Source organism: Meleagris gallopavo, chromosome 2 (genome assembly GCF_905368555.1).
Source record: "Meleagris gallopavo chromosome 2, MGAL_WU_HG_1.1, whole genome shotgun sequence".
In the NCBI taxonomy this organism is placed as follows: domain Eukaryota; kingdom Metazoa; phylum Chordata; class Aves; order Galliformes; family Phasianidae; genus Meleagris; species Meleagris gallopavo.
This window is the reverse complement of record NC_139405.1, coordinates 28,876,454-28,895,421: the sequence shown is the minus strand read 5'-3', so window position 1 is coordinate 28,895,421 and position 18,968 is coordinate 28,876,454. Positions and strand designations below refer to the sequence as shown.

Below are 18,968 nucleotides of genomic sequence, written 5' to 3'. Positions count from 1 at the left end.
GAAAGCCTGTCCACTGTTTCTTTTAGGTTCACAGGAGAAAGGATTGATGTGCTATTGATAGATGTGATATTTAGAATTTAGTTGCAAATATCATTAATTTACTCTGTAACATCAATGTCAGGAAAAATGTAATTCAGCACTGAAGCACAAGTCAAGTAATACTTCTGAGGAAAAAAAAGTATCCTTCTTTCATTAATTCTCTCATCCTTTTACTTTGATATAATATTTCCAGCCTTTGTTCTGTATAGTTCTGAGATTTTCCATAATGTCACCCAGAGAATCAAGCTACCCTACATTATGAGGCATAAAAAACAAATGTTAAAAGGGCCTCTAGAAAGAAAACGGAAAAAAGATGCTGCATTTATATTAATGTCCCCCTAACTTGACAAACATACAAAACCCAAACAAAAACACAGATTCAAACACCAGGAAGAAAATGTTTTAATCAAGATGATCCTTAAGCAGAAAGCGTCCTGCATTTTGGAACCCCACTGATTAAACATGTCCTCAACTTTTCCCATTTCATTAACATACCATTATGGTATTTAGAGAAATTATGTATCATACATAAGTCACAACACTACAGAACAAAAAAAAGTTACCCACAACACTACAACATTTTAAATCACATTGACTTACATATGAACAACTCACAGTGACTCCTCAATCAAAACCTAACTAAACAAATATAATACTCATGGTATTATTGGAATTAATCTGTATGTGCACATAATAGTTAAAAAAAAAAAGTAAATTCTAACTTTAATTAAAATCTTGATATCATATTAACTAAGTAAGTTATCATACTAATAATTACCTGTGAATGTCCAAGGAACTAACTGGCCATACTTATCCAATACCTGATAATAACATAATCCACACAGTATGAATTCAGAGATTCAGAAAATGAAAAGCCAAATAAGTGGAACTCCCAGAACTTTCAAGTAATCTCCAACTCTTCTTTGTGGAAATAATTAAAAGAAAACTGGATGTTAATTCTATTTACCATGCCTTTCAATGACAGCATCAGTACCAAAAACACTTTTACTTCAAACACATGGACAGTTACACACTACTATACCTTTCAGTTCCCAAGCATAGTTGTGCTACTGTTTTACGTTTTGCTTAGACAGGTATTTCTCTGATAGGACAGCAGGAATAAATTCAGCTACATATCAAGAACAATACCGTAGGATTTATTAAAACTCATGTGAAATCAGTATTAATGCACTTGATGTGACATGGTTAAAATAGCATATAACTAAATTCTTAAGTTTCTCAGGAAAATATATTGTTGTACTCACCAGTAAAGCTCTCTGAAGGTCTACAATGGACGTAGCCTGTGGGCAGGTGACCAACTTCCTGAAAATTAGGGTTTTTTGCCATTCTGAACAACAGACAGGTGGAACAGCAAGCTCATAGAAACACTAGTCAGCAACATCCAGCTGCATAGTAGCAACTGTACCATATTCCTGAAACAATACATGAAATATATCATTAAGAACAGGTGGCATGTAGCAGTAAATGTTACGAATCCTTCAGTGTTCTATGAGAAATCTTTAAGTACCATTATACCATAATATTAAAGTCTCTATTTTTTTAAAAAAAAAAAGCATTTAATTCTGACAATACATTTTTTTAACCAGAAAAGCAATAATATATCATAATCCATTTTCTCATTTTAAAGCACCAAAATAGTGATCACATTGTTTCTCCATATGAGACTCTTAATTAAACCATGTCTATGCAAAGCCTATCATATGAACATAATTCCCCAAACATCCAAATCCCCATAATTGGCCTTGTCCAGCCCAAAGTGGTGGGTGAGTAGTGCTGGTTTATGTTTGGTTGTGAGGTTTCACGTCTTGGGTTTAAGGTAGGGATGTCATCCAGAGGGACCAGGACAGCCTCAAAAAGTGGGCCCACAAGAACCTGACATTGCACTTGGATTAGGACAATCCCACATTTGTCTAAAGACTGGGAGAAGAATTACTTCAGAGCAGCTCTGCTGAGAAGGACTTGAAGGTCCTCATGGACAAAAAGCTGGACAAGAGCCAGCAGTGTGTTCCTGCAGCCTGGAAGGCCAACTATATCATGGGCTGCTTTAAAAAAGGGGCGGCCAGCAGGAAGAAGGAGGTGACTGCCCCCCTCTGCTCTGCCTTTGTGAGGCCCCATCTGGGGTACTGCATCCAGGTCTGGGGCTCTCAGCACAAGAACATGTGGAGCTGTTTGAGGGTCCTGAGGAGAGCCACAGAGATGATTAAAAGACTGAAGCGCTTCTCCTATGAAGAAAGGCTGAAGAAGTTGAGCTTGTTTAGGTTGGACAAGATGGGGCTCTGGGAAAACCTCACTGCAGTCTTCCAGTACTTGAAGGAAGCTTATAAACAAGAGTGAGACCAACGTTTTAGGCATAGAGAGAATGCTCACCTTAAATCTTAAAATGCAAACAAAAAATTCAGTGACAGCAGCACAGTGTTATTGGGACAGGTCTGTGCACTGTGCTTTAAAAAGAGTGCAAGCAAGGGGCATTTCTGGGAAAGTACAATTACTGCTGTACTGAGAACAATTAAACAGTCCAGCTTTTTTACTATTTGATAACGCAATGATTTAAGTCAATAGCTATTTGAATGAATCATAGCAGGGCATAATCTGCAGTAGTACTTGTAGCATGAACCCAGTAGAGCCTGATAAAACACTACGTGCTATCATCACACAAACACGTTGAGCTAACTTCAGAAGAAAGCTACAGCACAGCACGGATAAGCACTGCGGGCAGGCACTGCGGAACGCAGGAGTGCCACACGCTGAGCATCTGCCAAGGTCACACCCGAAGCGACTCGAGGCAAAGCGAGCCCGGAGCCGCGGTTCCTCACTCAGGGCTCTCGCAGGCCGCGCAGCCGGCAGTCACCCCGTGCCCGCACAAACGCCGCTCGGCTGACAGCTCGGCTCCCAACGAACTCAGCACTTCCGCGCGCAACCCCCGCGCCGGCCGCTCCCTCAGCGCACCCGGTGCCACAGAGCGCTGCGCTGCCGCCGGGCCCGGGCAGCCGACACCGGCGGGTACGACCCTGTACGGCCACTGAAGGGCCGGAACCCGCCGCAGGGAAAGCCCCAGGGCACCGTTCAGGCGGGAAGCGCAGCCACAACCCCCCCAAACACCCGACCGCAACCATCCGCTCCGCTCACCGGCCTCGACGACGACCGGGCCTCCAACCTTCTCAACCCGGCGCCGCCGCAACGTCAGCCGCCGCGATGACGCCATCAACACCAGCCGCCGTCCTCCTGCGTGCTGACGTACCGCAGCGGGCCGGGCCTATGGACGGCAGCCGGGCTTCAGCGTGCCTCAGGAACGGGATCTTCGTTCCGACAAAGCTCCTAAAATAGGAACTGCTGTTCACATTCCCGTCTTTCTCTTCTGCCGTAATTCTGACTACACGCTGCCTTTGCTCAACTTGTGCCTGCCAGGCTCCTGCAAATCAGCTTGCATGTCCGCACATTGCGGTGAGGAAGTGGCACAGATGCCCAGGGAGGTGGTGCAGTCACCATCCCTGGAGGTGTTCAAGAGCCGCGTGGATGTGGCACTGAGGGACACGGTCAGTGGACATGGGCTGGTGGTTGGACCAGATGGTCTTAGAGGTCTTTTCCAACCTTAATGGTTCTGTGATTCTACATTCTGCTTCTTGAAATTAGCAGAACCTCTGTCTAAAAGGAGAACGCAAATTTCTCTCTACTCCCACCTGGAAAACCACTATTGCCATTTCATTCAGTGCTTTATTTAGCAGAAAAAATAAAAAAATAAAAAAAAACATTACCTTGAGAAGACGCAAAATTAGGATTGCCTATAATCAACACAAACTCTATATTTCACAAGATCTCTCATATATTAATACTAAACAGAGAATATTCAGTTGGGGCTACTGCTTCTTGTGTAGCTGCCCTCTGAACTACACACACACCCTTAGAATGCAAACGCGCAGTTTACAAAGTATTCCTCTTAATTACTGGATTCCATATAATTGTGTCAATAGCGTTTCCAGTCACACCTGTGCTTTGAAGTGTCATGAAACACATCTGAGTAAAATACTGTATGCAGATAAAATACAAACTGCTCAACTCTTTACAAGGGTAAATGATGGCAGGACAAGGAAAAATAGTGTTGAAGAAGGAAAGATTTAAATTGGATATCAGGGGAAAGTTCTTTACCAAAAGATTGGTGAGGTGCTGGAACAGTTCTCAGATCTTGCTATAAACAGTTGTAACTACATCCTCCCTATCATGATGACCTAGCATACAAGGGAATCATCAACTACACAGAGACAAAATAGAGGACTGGCTAGGTATTCTACAAATATAGAAGGGCACACAGAATGCAAACATGAGCTAATTACAGAAATCTGCACGGTGTTAGAAATTGAAAGACTGAATACGCATTACACCTGTAAGGCGTACAGGACAGTACATGAGACCACCCAGAAAATAATACACAAAATTTAATTTGAAGTATCTAGTTGCTTTTATGAAGAATTGCTTCACAAATTAAAACAGATGATCTTCTGAGTTACTGTTTCTACCTTCCAATAAATCTGTGGTTGTCTGTATATCTGTATGGGGCAATTGTTTTCATTTTCACATTGTTTTTCCACACCTGTACAAGCTCAGTGGAAGCACATAGCATATTTTACTTATTTCCAAATGGAAACAATATCTTGCTTTAACTTTAACGATTCTTCACATGGAGCTTTGTAAAATTACTGAATTTAAAAGGTCTGTTGTTGAGGTATACAGAATTAAGGATTTTTCAGACAAAGAGACAGGACAATAATACTTAATATTTGTCATTAGTATCTACATTAGCACAGTAGAAATTAAATTCAATACTTTCTACACTTCTCTTTTAACTGAATAGCTAGGGAATTATTGAACAAATTAATGAAAACTTTGCACGTTATTATTAAGCATCCTGCTAATCAAGTTATCTTCACTACTGGATTTCCAATAAATATTATCATATTATCATATATGATATATTATCATATTATATAATATCATATTATATGACCAGGTTACTTCCCAAGGAAAAAAAAAATAAATCCATGAACAAAAACAAATAGTATTTTGTTTACTTAGGATTCAAGAATTAGCAAAGATACATATCATACTGCTTTAGAAATGACTTTTCATCAGTGCTTTATTTCAAAGTGAATTGCAATGTCTTTTCACTATCCAATAGTCACATAACTGAACTCAACAGAAGTTATGTGCTACTAGGAAAGATTACAATAAAACAGTTCAGAGAAAAATTTGCTTTGGTTTTGTTAACCAAAAGTTGGCAAGTTTTCCACTCTTCATACAAATATACAAGTATAATTTCAGTAACCATCACTGACTTTGAAGGGGCAGATCAAAATGCCTATTAGTAAGAAGCTATTTTAGATACTCTTTTTCATTACATTCCTAAAACAGAATTGTACGGAGTCTGAAAGTGGAATACAGCTCAGACTCGCATCAAAACATAAATTATGAACAAGTTCTTTCTGGCATTGGAAGAAGGGCCATTGTCAGTTAGAATCTATGAGACCTCTTATGCTATCTGGCAATCAGCAGCCAAAAGTTTATAATACTGAATTCTTCCTCCTGGACTAATTTACTGCCTCTCCAAAGTCTCTTATTCTGGGCAAAGCTTTTTAATTCTGGTCAGTGAGGGATTTTGCTTGGCATAATGTAAGTAAGACTTTCACAAATATGCTGCTACTCAAGTAGGAAGTCTGATATTTTCTAGTATACAGGGAAGTCCACAAAGCCTTCAGAATATCCTTTGACTTCATAAAAAAAAAAATAAAATACATTATATATGCTCCTCGCTGAAGCTCATCAGCAATAATGCAGGATCTTTTTGTTAGTTTAAATCTAGGTAGTGTGAGATGAAGTAAACTTCTGGTCACGTATCTTAGAGAGTATAGTGAAATATTGGTAGAGTCTGTTTAAGAGCAGAGTACGTATTTGTGCTCTCAAAAAGATGGGTGAGGATTCCTAACTGGAAGTAAATTGCAGTGGCATCACAGAACAGAAGGGAGGCCTCAGGATAATTTTAGAAGAAAATCTGAACATAATTGATTCCTCTCCATTAAGCAAGAATTTCACAAATACTGTTATAGATTTTCTCCAGGGAACTAAAAGTTTGTATCTTTTATACAGTATAATTCCTTAGATCTAAGTGAGAGTCACCATATGGTTAGGATTCAAAATTTCAATCCAGTAGCCATCAGGATCCTGTACAAATGCAAGTCCTTTCATTTTACCTATTAGGAAAAAAATAGAAGAAATGATGAACACAAGGATAAAGATAAGGGCGTATGACTAAATCTTAACATCAAATGCAATTACTTTCATTTTTTTTTTCCTTTTGTATGAGCATTAATTCAACCTTAGACAGCTACTTCTGAAAACATCCAAATTAGTGTTTGATCACAACTAGCACACCTTTGTGTGCTGAATTGTTAATCTGATACTTAATAAAGCTGCAATTTAAAGTCATTATGAAATCCTATCTTTTGTTATTTTTTTAAATTTTTTTTAAACCCCTGCAAGTGTTCAGCCCTTAATTTTGGAAACGTATTTTTGTGTTCCAGGATGTTTCGGCATGTTTTCCTAAGCTGTTCTGCCTTATAAAGTTCTTTGTTCCTCAGCCCTGTTCATTTCTGTCTACACAGTGAAGTTTTGTGCTCTACTAGTTTTTATTTGCTTGTTCCCCACTCCCAATCTGGTTTACAGTATGCATTTGCATTACTATCTGAGATAGAAGTACAGTGCAGGAATGTTTTAAACAGTTGGAAAAAATATTCTTCACAAAAATAGGGTCCCCCAAAGTATTCGACAGTGAGTGACGACAGCACAGCTTAACATTTTATCTTAAAGAGTTACCCAGTTTCCATTTTACTTGCCCTATTACTCTGTCTACTGTAACAAAAATTTTTTAATTATTATTACATTCTAGTTATAAAAACTTCTGAGAGAACAGCAGCTGTGATTCAGTAATGCAGGGAAAAAAATACCATGAACTTTCTCATCCAGCCCCACAAACAAATGTTAAATCCAAAACCTCATCATCTTTGACATTTGCTGCATCAGTTTAAATTCCTAATGTTAAAAACTGCTTTTTTTTTTTTCCCATATAAACAGGACAATTCTCCATTGTCAGTTTTGTGCATTTTGTAAGAGGGAGCAAGGTTATAGGTTCTAGCACATCCTAAGGAGTGACAACTATAGAAATGTATCATTGAGCTGGCCAGTACAAAAATCTACCAGGCACAATATATTGAAAACAAACAACTGAAAAAGACAAAAAAAAAAAAAAAAAGACTCGCATTTCTGGCTAAGACTTACCATCATCTGGTTTCTTCACAAATTTCACTCCTAGTTCTTCGAACCTCTTACAAGCTTTATTGACATCAGGAACAGCAATTCCAATGTGCCCTGTGAAACAGGGTAAAAACAGTAAAGTACACTAAGTATTTCTATTTTCTTATAAAAAAAAAGTTCGCTCAGCATTTCATCTTCTGCAATAAGTTCACGTGTTTATACAAGAGATATGACAAACTCAAGAAAATCATTTCTTACAGAAAGAAGAGCATTTCAGATCTTAACAATACCCTCCTTGACAAAATTGGCTTTTTAATGATGATTTTAAAACAGGAACTTTACAGTTACAAAAGCTCATGTTATTTGGATGCGAAGATTATTTCTTCCTACTCCAGATAAGTTTTTCAAACTATTTTATCTGTATTGCCTTTCTAGAGACACATCTACATAACAGGATTTTGTTGCATTTGCTTAGTTCAACAGTACAAGGCATTTATTATTAATGCTGTATTTCTAGATACTAACAGCAGCACCATGCAAGGCCTGAACTTACAAATAACTTCAGTTTTATATGTCAAGTGGCTATATTGAGTACGAGACTTATTTCACATACAAGTGACCTTTCAAGCACTCAACATATCAAGTTGAGCTACTTGAATGCTCTCCTTGGTGCAACAGATAAATTCTCTTTCTAGCTCAAGAGTGGTAACCAGTGTATTATAAAATACAAATTCAAATTTAAAAATCAATCTGAACATCATTATAATCAATATGCAAGAGCAATTATTGAACTTCACTGCGTGGTTAGTATTAAAATGTGTTAAATTAAATTAAAAAATTAAGTTTGTAACAAGTGTAATAGTGGTTCTTTACTCTGAAACACATTTACCTATTTTCATGATCTTCCATGCATACATGCTGGAAGAAGTAAAATAAAGACACTGGTAGTACTTATACTTCAAAGTAACTTACTAGAAAAGTCTTTTCATCTACACAAGTTTTAAAAGTTTACAAATCCCCCGTAAAATAAAGCCAACAACATACTTAACCTTTGCATTGATTTCATACAGATGTTCTATAAAGAGAAAACTGAACCTCCATTTTTCCCTAACACACGAGTAAAATTGTAATCAAAGCACAGTAAAACAAAGCATAAGAACAACATACACTAAACAAAAAACCTACCAAATCCTCGGGGATCTGAATTGCCATTATGATAGGACTGCTTTTCATCATTTTCAGTGCCCCAGTTGCTGTAAGAAATAATTATTACTCATTGAAGAAAAGCATCAAAATCAATTCCTTAGTGTTTAGCTTCCTCAGGAAGGCAATTTGTTTCTTCTAAAAACCAGAGAAACTTCAATTGTTGGCTGCATTCATTAAACTATCAGAACTTTCCCTTAACACAGGTTCTGGAAATAGTCCTCAAAGTAGACATCAGGGCTAATTCAGTCAAATTCATACCCTTCTCTAGTACTCATGTTCCACATTTGAATCAGTCTGAGAAACACTCCTATCTCATCCAGATTGCAAGGATGGCTGTGATGCACGAGTCAGTTTACATATTAATCTAGATGCAGAACAGTGAAGTAAGCAAAGCACGATGTCAGGGTATTTGTGAGAATATCTCCATCTCCACACTTAATTATAATCATAAGTATTAACAAGATTGTCCAGATCATACAAAGTGTTTTGACTTAATACCTCTTTTGATAAGACATCAAAACCAATAGTTAATCCACTACTTCAGAGGCAACTTCAGAGGATACAAAAGAAATTCTAACTGCATCACTTTTGCCTCAATCCCATTGTTTCCCTACCCAGATGAGCAAACACTATTTGGTATTTATATACTACTGTTCAGCTTGTAGTAGCTCTGGAAAGAGAAGGATTAAACTTGCCAAGTATCTAAGATCTCAGCCTATTTGAAGGTTTATTATATAACAGTAAAGATGCTTCCACAGAAATTACTACATTTCTTTTCAATTCAATGAGATGTAAACTCATCCACTTCTCTTAAATGTGGTTGTCATCTCTCACTGTATTCATACTTACTGTGTCAGCTCAAGTGTAGCTTTTCTGGAGAAGGTCCAAGATGTTCTCTCAGCTTTATCTTTCGGGATATCATTTTTATCTTCATAACCCAGGAAATACAGTGAGAACTTCATAGGAGGAAAGTCAAATTTTTGAAGCAGTCTACATAGCAAAAATTATTTTGAAACAGTAACTAGAAAAGATAACCACACAGCCTGAAAATACAACAAGTTGTTTCCCCTATGGAACAATTACAGCTGTGATTTTTATCTTTCTGACTGCAATCTTAAAATAGCTACATTTTGAATTCTCAAATAGAAACATTCCAGCACACATTATAAACCTATAAAAGCTAGAAAAATCAGATGCTTATAGGCAATCAGTAAATGAACCGCAAAACCAGAACAAGGTTCAAGTCTGAAGCTGCCATTTTGTTACTTGTACAGATTTTCTCAGGAAGGCCTAGCAGATAATTTAACTTCCAGGTTTACAGAAATGATTCTTATTTAAAAGCATTATCACCAAAGTTACCAGTTGAGAGTAGAATCAGTGAGGTAGAAGTTGTACACTGATAATAAATGACGTACTTAAAAGAGAAGAAAAGAATTCTAGACAAAGCCACTTTTCATCCATTTGCAATTTAGGCATTCAATGTGCTGTGAAGTTCTCAGAGATTGGCAGGCTATCCAACTTGGCATTAGCAGATAGATATAACTACATCAATTGAACAAAAAACTTTTCATAAGAATGAAGAAACATTCGAAGTTATTGTGGCATACAGCTTCCACTCACGTCATTCCAAGAACTCTTGTATAGAAATCCAGTGACTTCTTAGGATCCTTTACTCTCAACATTGTCTGCTGAAATATAAAATCCTGGGATAGCGAAAAAACAAAAAACAAACAAACAAAAAAAGCATTTATTATACATCAAACAGAATTTAATTGTGTATCAACAAAGATATCAGTCAATAACGAAAATCAAAACCAGCAAGTCTAGAGGTAACAAATACGGTACTACAAACAACGTAAATAACATATTTTAGAATATTCCAAGATGGAGGGGACGCACAAGGATCACCAAGTCCAACTGCAGCACCACCTAAAAGTCAGACCACGTGGCTGAGAGCACCGTCCAAATGCCTCTTGAACTCCAGCAGCTTGGTACCACGACCACTGCGTTGGGTGCCTGTACGCCATCGCAGCTGCAGGATCCAGTACCACACGAGCCGGCCGGCCCCATGCCGCTCCCCGGTCACCGCACGTCCGCACAAAAAAGGGGCGGTAGTGCTGGCGGTACCACCAAAGCCGCCACAGCCTTAGCCGCCCACAGCCTTAAGGCACCCTGCTCGCCCCCACCCAGCCCACCTTCGTGCTGGGATCTGGCTCCGAGCAGGCGCCATAAGCAGCCTCATCACTCAAGCCGCTCGGTTCCGCCATGTTGGGCGCAGAGGAGATGGGAGGAGACGGCAGCGCAAAGGCAATACTCCGCCCCACAGTCGCTCAGTTGCGTGCAACGTGTCCTGCGCATCTGAGCAGCCGGTTAGCGCTTAAACGAAACGCTGCTTTATTTAGCACTTCTTTCCAGCTGACAGCACTCTAAGGTGTTTTCACAGCCCGGTGTTATACCTTCACACCATAAGTCTAAAAACAAACCCAATGTGTGGTTTATTCCTTTCGGGAATTAGGGATGTTAGTTTCCACCTGTCTTGAATACTCAGCAAAATACTATCATTGTCGTTATTATTATTATTATCATCATTAATAATAATTATTACACTTCTGTTAAGAAAAGCGGGATGGGGCATGGCAGACGGCTGGCCCCCCGCTTTACACCGTCTTTGACCGGGTAGAGCTGAGCCGAGCCCCGCGCGAGCAGAGCCGCAGTCGTTACGGGCGCCCCATAACGGCCAGCAGCGCAGCACCGCGCTGTGGCGCCTCGTCCCGGAGGCAGACGGGCTGGTAACGGCCGGTCGGGGCGGGCTCTAGAGCTACTGAGTAACACCGAGACTCATTTTTCTCGTCCTTCTCTCGCTCTAGTCCCCGTGTCATGTTGCTGCTGCTCTAAATGGTCAGGAGCAAAGCTGAGAGAGTCATATACTCGTCAACGGACTGGGAGTGCTGGTGACCGAGGTAACAGTCGTTAGGAGCGATGTAGAATAAACCTCGAATTTTAGTTGAGGGGAAAGTTGAATGATTTTGTTATTTTATGCCATGTTTGAAGTATATGTTAAAGGACATGACGGAAACCAGGGTAGGGAGCCAGCTGGAGCTCATGCTCTGACCTGATGGGCATGATCTACCACACATCCTTATGCCAGTATAGAATGCATGGTTGGCTATACCTGGTTGGCTGCCTTAGGGCCTCATAAGAACTGCTGTCTAATCTGTGATATTTGGTATTATGTAGTAGTACTCTGAGTTACAACGACATTTTCAACATTTTTATCTGTTACTCTGCATATTTATATAGGGTATGCACATATTTAACCATTCTAACATCCTTGTGTAACTGAACAAGCTATTTTTAGATGATAATATTAAACACAAGCTAAAGACTTCAGGTATAGGTATAATGATGGTGACAGTGCCTTAAAGATAGTTGTTCAGTCTGTGTGTAAAATGAGAATACTGAATGAAGCATTTAATTATCTGTTATCTGGTAGCTAGCAAGTGCTAGTGGATAAATATGCCTCCCAGTATGAAGAAAGGCAGATGATATTTACATGACCCTGAATTACAGGCTTGGGATTCACAAACCAAACCTTTCTAGGGCTTTTGAGATAGTGAAGTAAAAGAGGATCAAAGCAACAGAGTTACTTTTCCATAACAGCTGACTGCTTAGCAGTCAGTCATGAATATACCTTGTTTTGTTCATTTTAGAAATCTTCACCTGGGAATGATTACTCTGCTAGTATTCTAGCCACCTTAGGTTACTCACAGAATTAACAGGAAAGTCTGACATTTTTTATACTGTGGTGAAGAAGTCTTGATGTGCACCACACTCTATGAACTTTTAAAGCATTGTATAAGACTTCATAAGTCACTACATGCAAAGAGCTCAGTCAGTATGAATTTTAGGATGCAATCTTGTCTATTATTTCTTACCTTCTCAACAACATGCTTTCAATGACAAAGATCTGATTTTTGTATTAATTTAAATCAAAATAAAACTTAAGTAGTGATGTAGTAACACTGTAGAAATTAAATACTTCCACTGAAGAAATATACTACCCAACAACCTTCATCCTACATTTTATCTGAACTTGTGTGCGTTTAGGGTGTCATGTATGGTGGAGCATTCTGTATAAAGTTCACTATCTTTGTAAAAACACTATTTTTTCCTTTTTCGATAAATTTCAGAATGGAGAATGTCCAAGAAGATAATAATGAAAATTCCAACACTGGAGAAGATTCTGGGTCCAGTCATGTGGCAGCAGATAGTACTGGGCAAAATCTCACTACAGAGGATTCTGTGTCTGGCCCTGTTGCACGAGGGAATGCTGAAGACAAATCTGTTCACCATGTTCAACAAGTAGTAAACTCTTCCCCTTCCGAGGAATCTTTTATTCCTGTAACCCGAAGAGTGTCTAGGCTTTACCGGAGCTCTGCTGGAGTTCTATCCATGCAAGAAATTTTAAAAGAAAAACAGGTTTAGTATTCAATATTAGGTCTTGACATAGATTTCTGGTTCTTTCTCAGATAATTAAATTCAGTTTAAATGAACTGTTTCTCTCTTCTCCTTTCCTGTTTCACTTCCTTTTTAATTTTTTTTTACTTTTTTGTTTTCTTCCCTTCTTTCTTCCCTTCTTTCTTCCCTTCTTTCTTCCCTTCTTTCTTCCCTTCTTTTTAATTATATTTCAAATAGAAAATGTATCTGTTTGTAATGTTTTCAATATTTTAAGATTTTACTTTAAAGTTGTAGTGGAAGGTGCCCAAAGATATTAATTGAATAATCTGCACTGAAGCAAAGCTGTACCCAGCTTGATTCCTGAAAATATTTATTGTCTGTAGATGTTTTAGCTTGATGTTATTACTGATACAGGCTGGTTTAGCAATAGAAATCAGTATATTAATTTAAAGAACATTAATTAATTTAATAATTCAAAATATTTTTGTGAAAAAGAAAACTAGTTAATATGGCACACAAATATGCTAAGATCTACTGTAGTATATTTAACATTTGATTCTCCTTGCCATATCCTTGTTTACTTCATGTTTTATAATAATTCATAATAATTTGCTCTTTAGGTAGCCTCTGAAATTACACATACTTTAAAGAATAAAGCAGTTATGTATCTACAGTACAAGACATTCAACCTTAGTTGTAAGTGAAGTAGCAGGATACAGTTATGATCGATTTGTGTATTTTTTGTTTGAAAGATGTTTAATGTTTTAGGCTCGATACAGAGAAGCAAGAGAAAACCGAAGAACAAAAATTGATGCTTCATATAAATACATATTTGAAGTTCTCAGCATCAGGCTAGGTTTAGACTTAACTACTGTGGAAGAATTGATTTTGGATGTCCCTTCGGTGAGTATGTTCTGTGAATCTGTTGAATTTCAATTATTAGTCAAAATATGTAGCAGGTTACCCCTTTGATATGAAATGTTAATCATCATTTAGATCACTTCTACCAAAAAATGTGATAAATAAGGCATGCAGTTCATCTGGAATGATATCTGACTAAATAATTCAGCTTAGTTTTCTGGAAGATTTTCTAGTGTTCCCTTGGTTTTGATAGCAACTTTTTCTTATTTCTTACTTCAAGGAGAGCTTAATTACTGCCATTATTTTGACCTAGTGGATTCTTGTCATATCCACCAAGTTTCATTCTTTTCAGCCTTTTCGTTTTTGTTTATAAAGCAAGTCCTGATTGAAATGTCAAAGATAGTGCAAAAATAAGCGAAACTTCACAGAAATGTTTGAAAGGAAAAAAAAAAAAAAAAAAAGAATGCTTTTTAGGAGAAAGGGAGAAGAAGAATCCATTTCACTAATGTTGTTACATTTGGAAATGCCTGTTATATAATTTCCAGTTTTGAGCTCTTCAGTTATTTATAAATGTTTAAAGGTGTTTCACAGTGAACAAACACGAGCAATCAGCTTAACTGTTCCTTTAGTGTCAAAACTGAGCATCTATGTTTATAAAATACAGCCGTTGTCATCTCTGACTGCATGATGTTTTTGCTGGTTAGAGATTAGACTTAGCCTTCAAAATTTAACCAGATGTTATCAATACTGATTTACATCAACTTCAGTTCTTCTGATACAAGCTGAATATATACTCACATTCAAAATTATTGTTCGTTGTTTCTTTGTTAATATTTACACATCATAAAATAGGTATAATCTTTTTTATTCTTATGCTTACATAACATCAAGGTGCTTTAAGCTTTGTCAGTTAACTGATATTTTGTTGATAAGTGGAATATAGTTTTAGATCATCCTGACTTCATGTCAAATTTCTATTCTGCACTAAGTTTGATTAACTCAGACACATAAGAACCTTTGGGATGGTGTGTGTGTTGCTTTTTTGTTTGTTTTCTCCTTATTTATCACCATTTCAAAACTTTTATGGTTAGAAATTTTCCATTTTTATTTTGTTCATACACAGTTTAGGTTTCTGAGGCATTGTCAACGTTGTCTTTTAACAATTCTCAGTCAGGAAATTCCCATTTACATGCAATGTCTCTAACATTTATAAGTTTTATACTTAAAAGAGTAGCCTGTATGCTGTATTCACATAGCAAGTGTTTGTACCACATGTGTTTGAAACACGCTGCATTTGCAGAAGCTGTAGGCCTGTAGGCACATCTTACCTTATTTATAAAATCATGCAAGACCATAATATATAATTTTTACTTTTTCTTTTTCCAAATCTTGTTTTGACATTGACCTTCCAGCACTTTATCCATTTATTTTATATGTGCTATGTAGAACTAATTGAGGGGGGATTTTTATTTTTCCGCTGTTATAGCACTCATCCCCTATTACCTATTAAAAAAAAAATAGAAGTGCAGTGTGCATTTCTAGATCTGGCTTGCTTATACTTCTTTTATTTTTGCACAGTGTTGTCTTCTCAAAGGAGCAGGTTTAAATTACATCCACCTGAGTGTCACTCATTTTCCTACCTCTGTTCTAATTCAAATTATATATATGCTTATTTTGTGGGGGGCGAAAAACCCACAAAGTTGCCTATATAGATTTTCTATGCTTTGTGTTTGAATAGGTGATGTTTCTCCATGCACATTTGCTAGCTAAATTTCTGACTATTTTTAACGGGAAGGAGTTCAATACCTAAGTAGAGAGGCCTTTAGTCAAATAGTTTGAATGCTCTTACTGAGTCGATCATTCTTACAGATAACTACAGAGACTGTGAAAGAAGGTAGATTTTGAACAGATCGGTACAAAGAAGGCTTATGCCGTACTCTGAAACCTTCTGATCTCCTCCAGATCTTCTTTCAGTGCTTTTCAGAGCTTTTCAGCTATGTTCATTTCTTTTTCTAACTCATACAGTCTGGTTTTATCAGGAAATACCAGTTGCCGAATGTGTAATCTTACTCCTTTTTTACCACTGAATCTTATCTTTAGGGGTAGAGTTGCTATAGCAGGGCATGTCAGATCATGCAAGTTTGCCTTGTGTACTTCTAAGTCCCTTCATGAGTCTCTTCATGACCACTTGCTTGGGGCTGATCCTTTAGACTTGTGGATCTGCGAGAGTAATAGAATACCATCTAGTTTCTCTGCACCACTGGTGAAGACCATGAATGATGATATACAGATATCAGAGCTAAGCCATCTGGGTGAGTGAGATAAGTAATTCAAGGCAATATTTCAACAATCTGCTGTTTTGTGACTTCTCATAACATTTGAGTATGAACAGCACACGTCATCAAAACTTGAGGCAGTACCATGGACAAATGATGTTGTGTATGTTATAGCCACATAGAAAACAATGATTTGAGTAACAAGTATTTGCGATTTTTTTAATTTGTTTTAATTTAACAGTTTGAAGAATTTGATTCATTTTTTGCCAAGAGAGGAAGTAAAGCATTGAAAATTTTCTATCAAGAAGGAGATGTACCAGGAATGGGTAACTTTTTAATAATATAATATAATAATATCATCTACTGTTAAATTTACTGTTAGACAGAATAAAAACTGGTTTTCACTTAAGAAGATGAATCTTATATCAATAGATTATCACGTGGTAGGGTTAATAGTGAAAGTAATGCAATACTGAGCATGCAAAATGAGGAAAAAATAAAATCTAGTTTACCAGAATAAATGTAATTCATTTTCTTTGAGTGCATATATATTTTTTTGAACACAACCTTAAAGCTACCCATATAATACTGCCTTACTTTTTCCTACCATATGCCTGTTTTCCATATCTGCTTTTTCTACTTTTCCTTCTTTCCGCCTCACCCCTGCCTAATTCCTTACTAATTCTTTACTTGTTTCCCTATTGTTTTCTTGAGTGTAATATCTTTGATAGGGAGAATGAGAATCAGCATATAGTATATCTTAGCCACTAGAAAATTAAATGTTGATGGACCTGAACAAATTTCCTCTTCAATGCAGCGCAATACACTGAAATTGCTTTGTAAGGCGTGCATTCTGTGAGTAAGTTTAGCCATGGATTATTCCTTTTTTTCTTACTTACACATAGAAGATGAAGATAAGTGATTTCTGTGTTGAATTCTGTTTCACTGTATTTCAAGCAATTCGTAATAAATCACTTTTAAAAAAAAAAATAGTGACATCTATGAAATTCTTTTCAGAATGTGGTCGGACAATTCCAGGAGTTACAAAAGGAAGTAAAATGATGCGATTTTATGTGAACAACACACCGGACAAATTAGTAGGACTATGCTTGTTTTTCGTTCGTCTTAAGAATGACAAACATATAAAGGCAAAAAGCATACATGAGGTATTCTCTCATACAATTTTAAAAACAAAGAACTTACAAAGCAGATAGTTTTGTTTCATTACTTGTTTCACTATTGTTATGTTACTAAATATACTGGTAACTCCATATTTTTGAATGTTGAGTTGTATTGCACTGTGCTTCTATCTTTGGGGAGACAACGAAGAGCTGTATTACTTCAGCAAGTACTCAGGATATCTGGTGAATTCTGTCTTGCAGGACAGTTGTTAAGGAAGCAGTCAGTGTTTAGATTAGTTTATCATTATCTCAATCATTTTGGGTCTGACGAAACCCTAAGATAGAAGGACTCACATTTGCCTAGAAACTTTATACATAGCCAATTCTAGCAGAGAAAAAGTTTATTTGTATCTCTCTCTCTCTTTTGTATCTTTGAATGTGTGAAATGCACGTTTATCCTAAGGAAGTTATGTAGCATAAGATTTTCTGCTGTACGACTATGTGAGACAAGTTATTAGATATGTGTGGAGTTGATTCTCATCAATGAACAATGCACTTCTTCTTATGTTAAAATTTTCGTATGCAAAATCAGAGTGCTTTTATTAAAAAAATAATGCTGACTTTGCAATACTGTTTCCATTGTAAGTTACTACATCACTAACAATTAATGTGTTACAATGCAGGATATATTCTTTTGTGTTTTGGATGCAACTGAAGGACTCTTACGTGGTGTTAAGAATATGTTAGAAAAGATTTTTATCCCAGCTATCCTTGCAACAAACAACTGGGGTGTTTTAAGTCAGAACAAACAGGATACAAAAGACAAACAGAATTTTGTGGAAAGTATTAGAAGATATCTTTCATTTCTAGAAGGTAAGCTTTGTATTTAGAAAGCAATCAAATTAGAGGAATTATATTTAGGAATTTTCTTTTAAGCACAGTAGGGCACAGGTAAGCAGTGTACCTAAGTCTTCAAGGAAAAATGAAATTATCAAAAGCTTGCCTAATAAACATATAGAGAGATTATTGATTAAGAAAATTATCTAGTGATAGATTACTTCTAAGGAGGAACAGACGGGATTTAAAAGAATTTTCTGTTTTATGTAACTTCAGTAAAATGCCTATTATATTGAAACATTACAGTTTACAGATATGTATTCCCAAATGTAAATTGCTTACACTAGTAGAAACAAGTTTTCAAGTCTTAACTGTTCTGTATTGTAATTGCTTTTTCTTCTTTTCCTTCTTTCTTCCTTTCCTTTCCTTCTTTCTTTCCTTTTTTTTTTTTTTTTTTAAATTTGTTATTATTCAGGGACTATAATAAGTATTGAAGGAACTGTTGAGTTGAAAAAAATACATCACATCAATTTTTCTAAACTCCAGTCCTTTGAGGAAGTAACAGCAGCAGCAGATAATCCTGATATGATTCACCAGTTAGAAGAAGTACTTATGATCTGGCATAGACAAATTGAAAGAGTAAGTTGTTTTAACACATCTATCCAATATGAATGTTGTTAGATACTTATAAATGATATATGAGACTTGCCTGAAGTTATTTTAAGGTTATATCTAGATTTGTGTCTGAGTATACCTGCCAATTGCTTCTCTAGACAAGCAAAGATAAGAAGGCACTCCATTGGTCAGATCTTGCAGTTTAGTAAGAAAATAATTTTCTGAATTGTTAATA

The 18,968-nt window shown here is 36.8% G+C and overlaps 3 protein-coding genes across 3 annotated transcripts in view; 1 reads left to right on the top strand and 2 right to left on the bottom strand.

Annotated features, from left to right (window-relative positions):
• The window catches only part of BTBD9 (BTB domain containing 9), a 114,227-nt gene extending 110,888 nt beyond the window's left edge, over positions 1-3,339 (bottom strand). Inside the window, exons 1-2 of the mRNA XM_085219433.1 lie at positions 3,187-3,339; positions 1,305-1,472 (exon numbers count right to left, since the gene is read on the bottom strand). Coding sequence (XP_085075559.1) covers positions 1,305-1,386 — 82 coding nt within the window. The 5' untranslated portion in view covers positions 1,387-1,472; positions 3,187-3,339. The remainder of the gene's footprint in view (positions 1-1,304; positions 1,473-3,186) is intronic.
• A 1,755-nt stretch (positions 3,340-5,094) lies between these two features.
• On the bottom strand, positions 5,095-10,910 carry GLO1 (glyoxalase I). Its single transcript, XM_010706918.4, has 6 exons — positions 10,761-10,910; positions 10,186-10,268; positions 9,415-9,555; positions 8,545-8,612; positions 7,384-7,473; positions 5,095-6,299 (listed from the first exon to the last, which is right to left on the bottom strand). Exons 1-6 carry the CDS (start codon positions 10,830-10,832, stop codon positions 6,211-6,213), a joined length of 543 nt encoding a protein of 180 aa, XP_010705220.1. The 5' UTR covers positions 10,833-10,910; the 3' UTR covers positions 5,095-6,210.
• A 516-nt stretch (positions 10,911-11,426) lies between these two features.
• Positions 11,427-18,968, top strand: part of DNAH8 (dynein axonemal heavy chain 8) — a 121,212-nt gene continuing 113,670 nt past the window's right edge. Inside the window, exons 1-7 of the mRNA XM_010706919.3 lie at positions 11,427-11,525; positions 12,756-13,044; positions 13,792-13,926; positions 16,402-16,486; positions 17,178-17,326; positions 17,965-18,154; positions 18,594-18,757. Of these exons, the coding sequence (XP_010705221.2) occupies positions 12,757-13,044; positions 13,792-13,926; positions 16,402-16,486; positions 17,178-17,326; positions 17,965-18,154; positions 18,594-18,757 (1,011 nt within the window). The 5' untranslated portion in view covers positions 11,427-11,525; position 12,756. The remainder of the gene's footprint in view (positions 11,526-12,755; positions 13,045-13,791; positions 13,927-16,401; positions 16,487-17,177; positions 17,327-17,964; positions 18,155-18,593; positions 18,758-18,968) is intronic.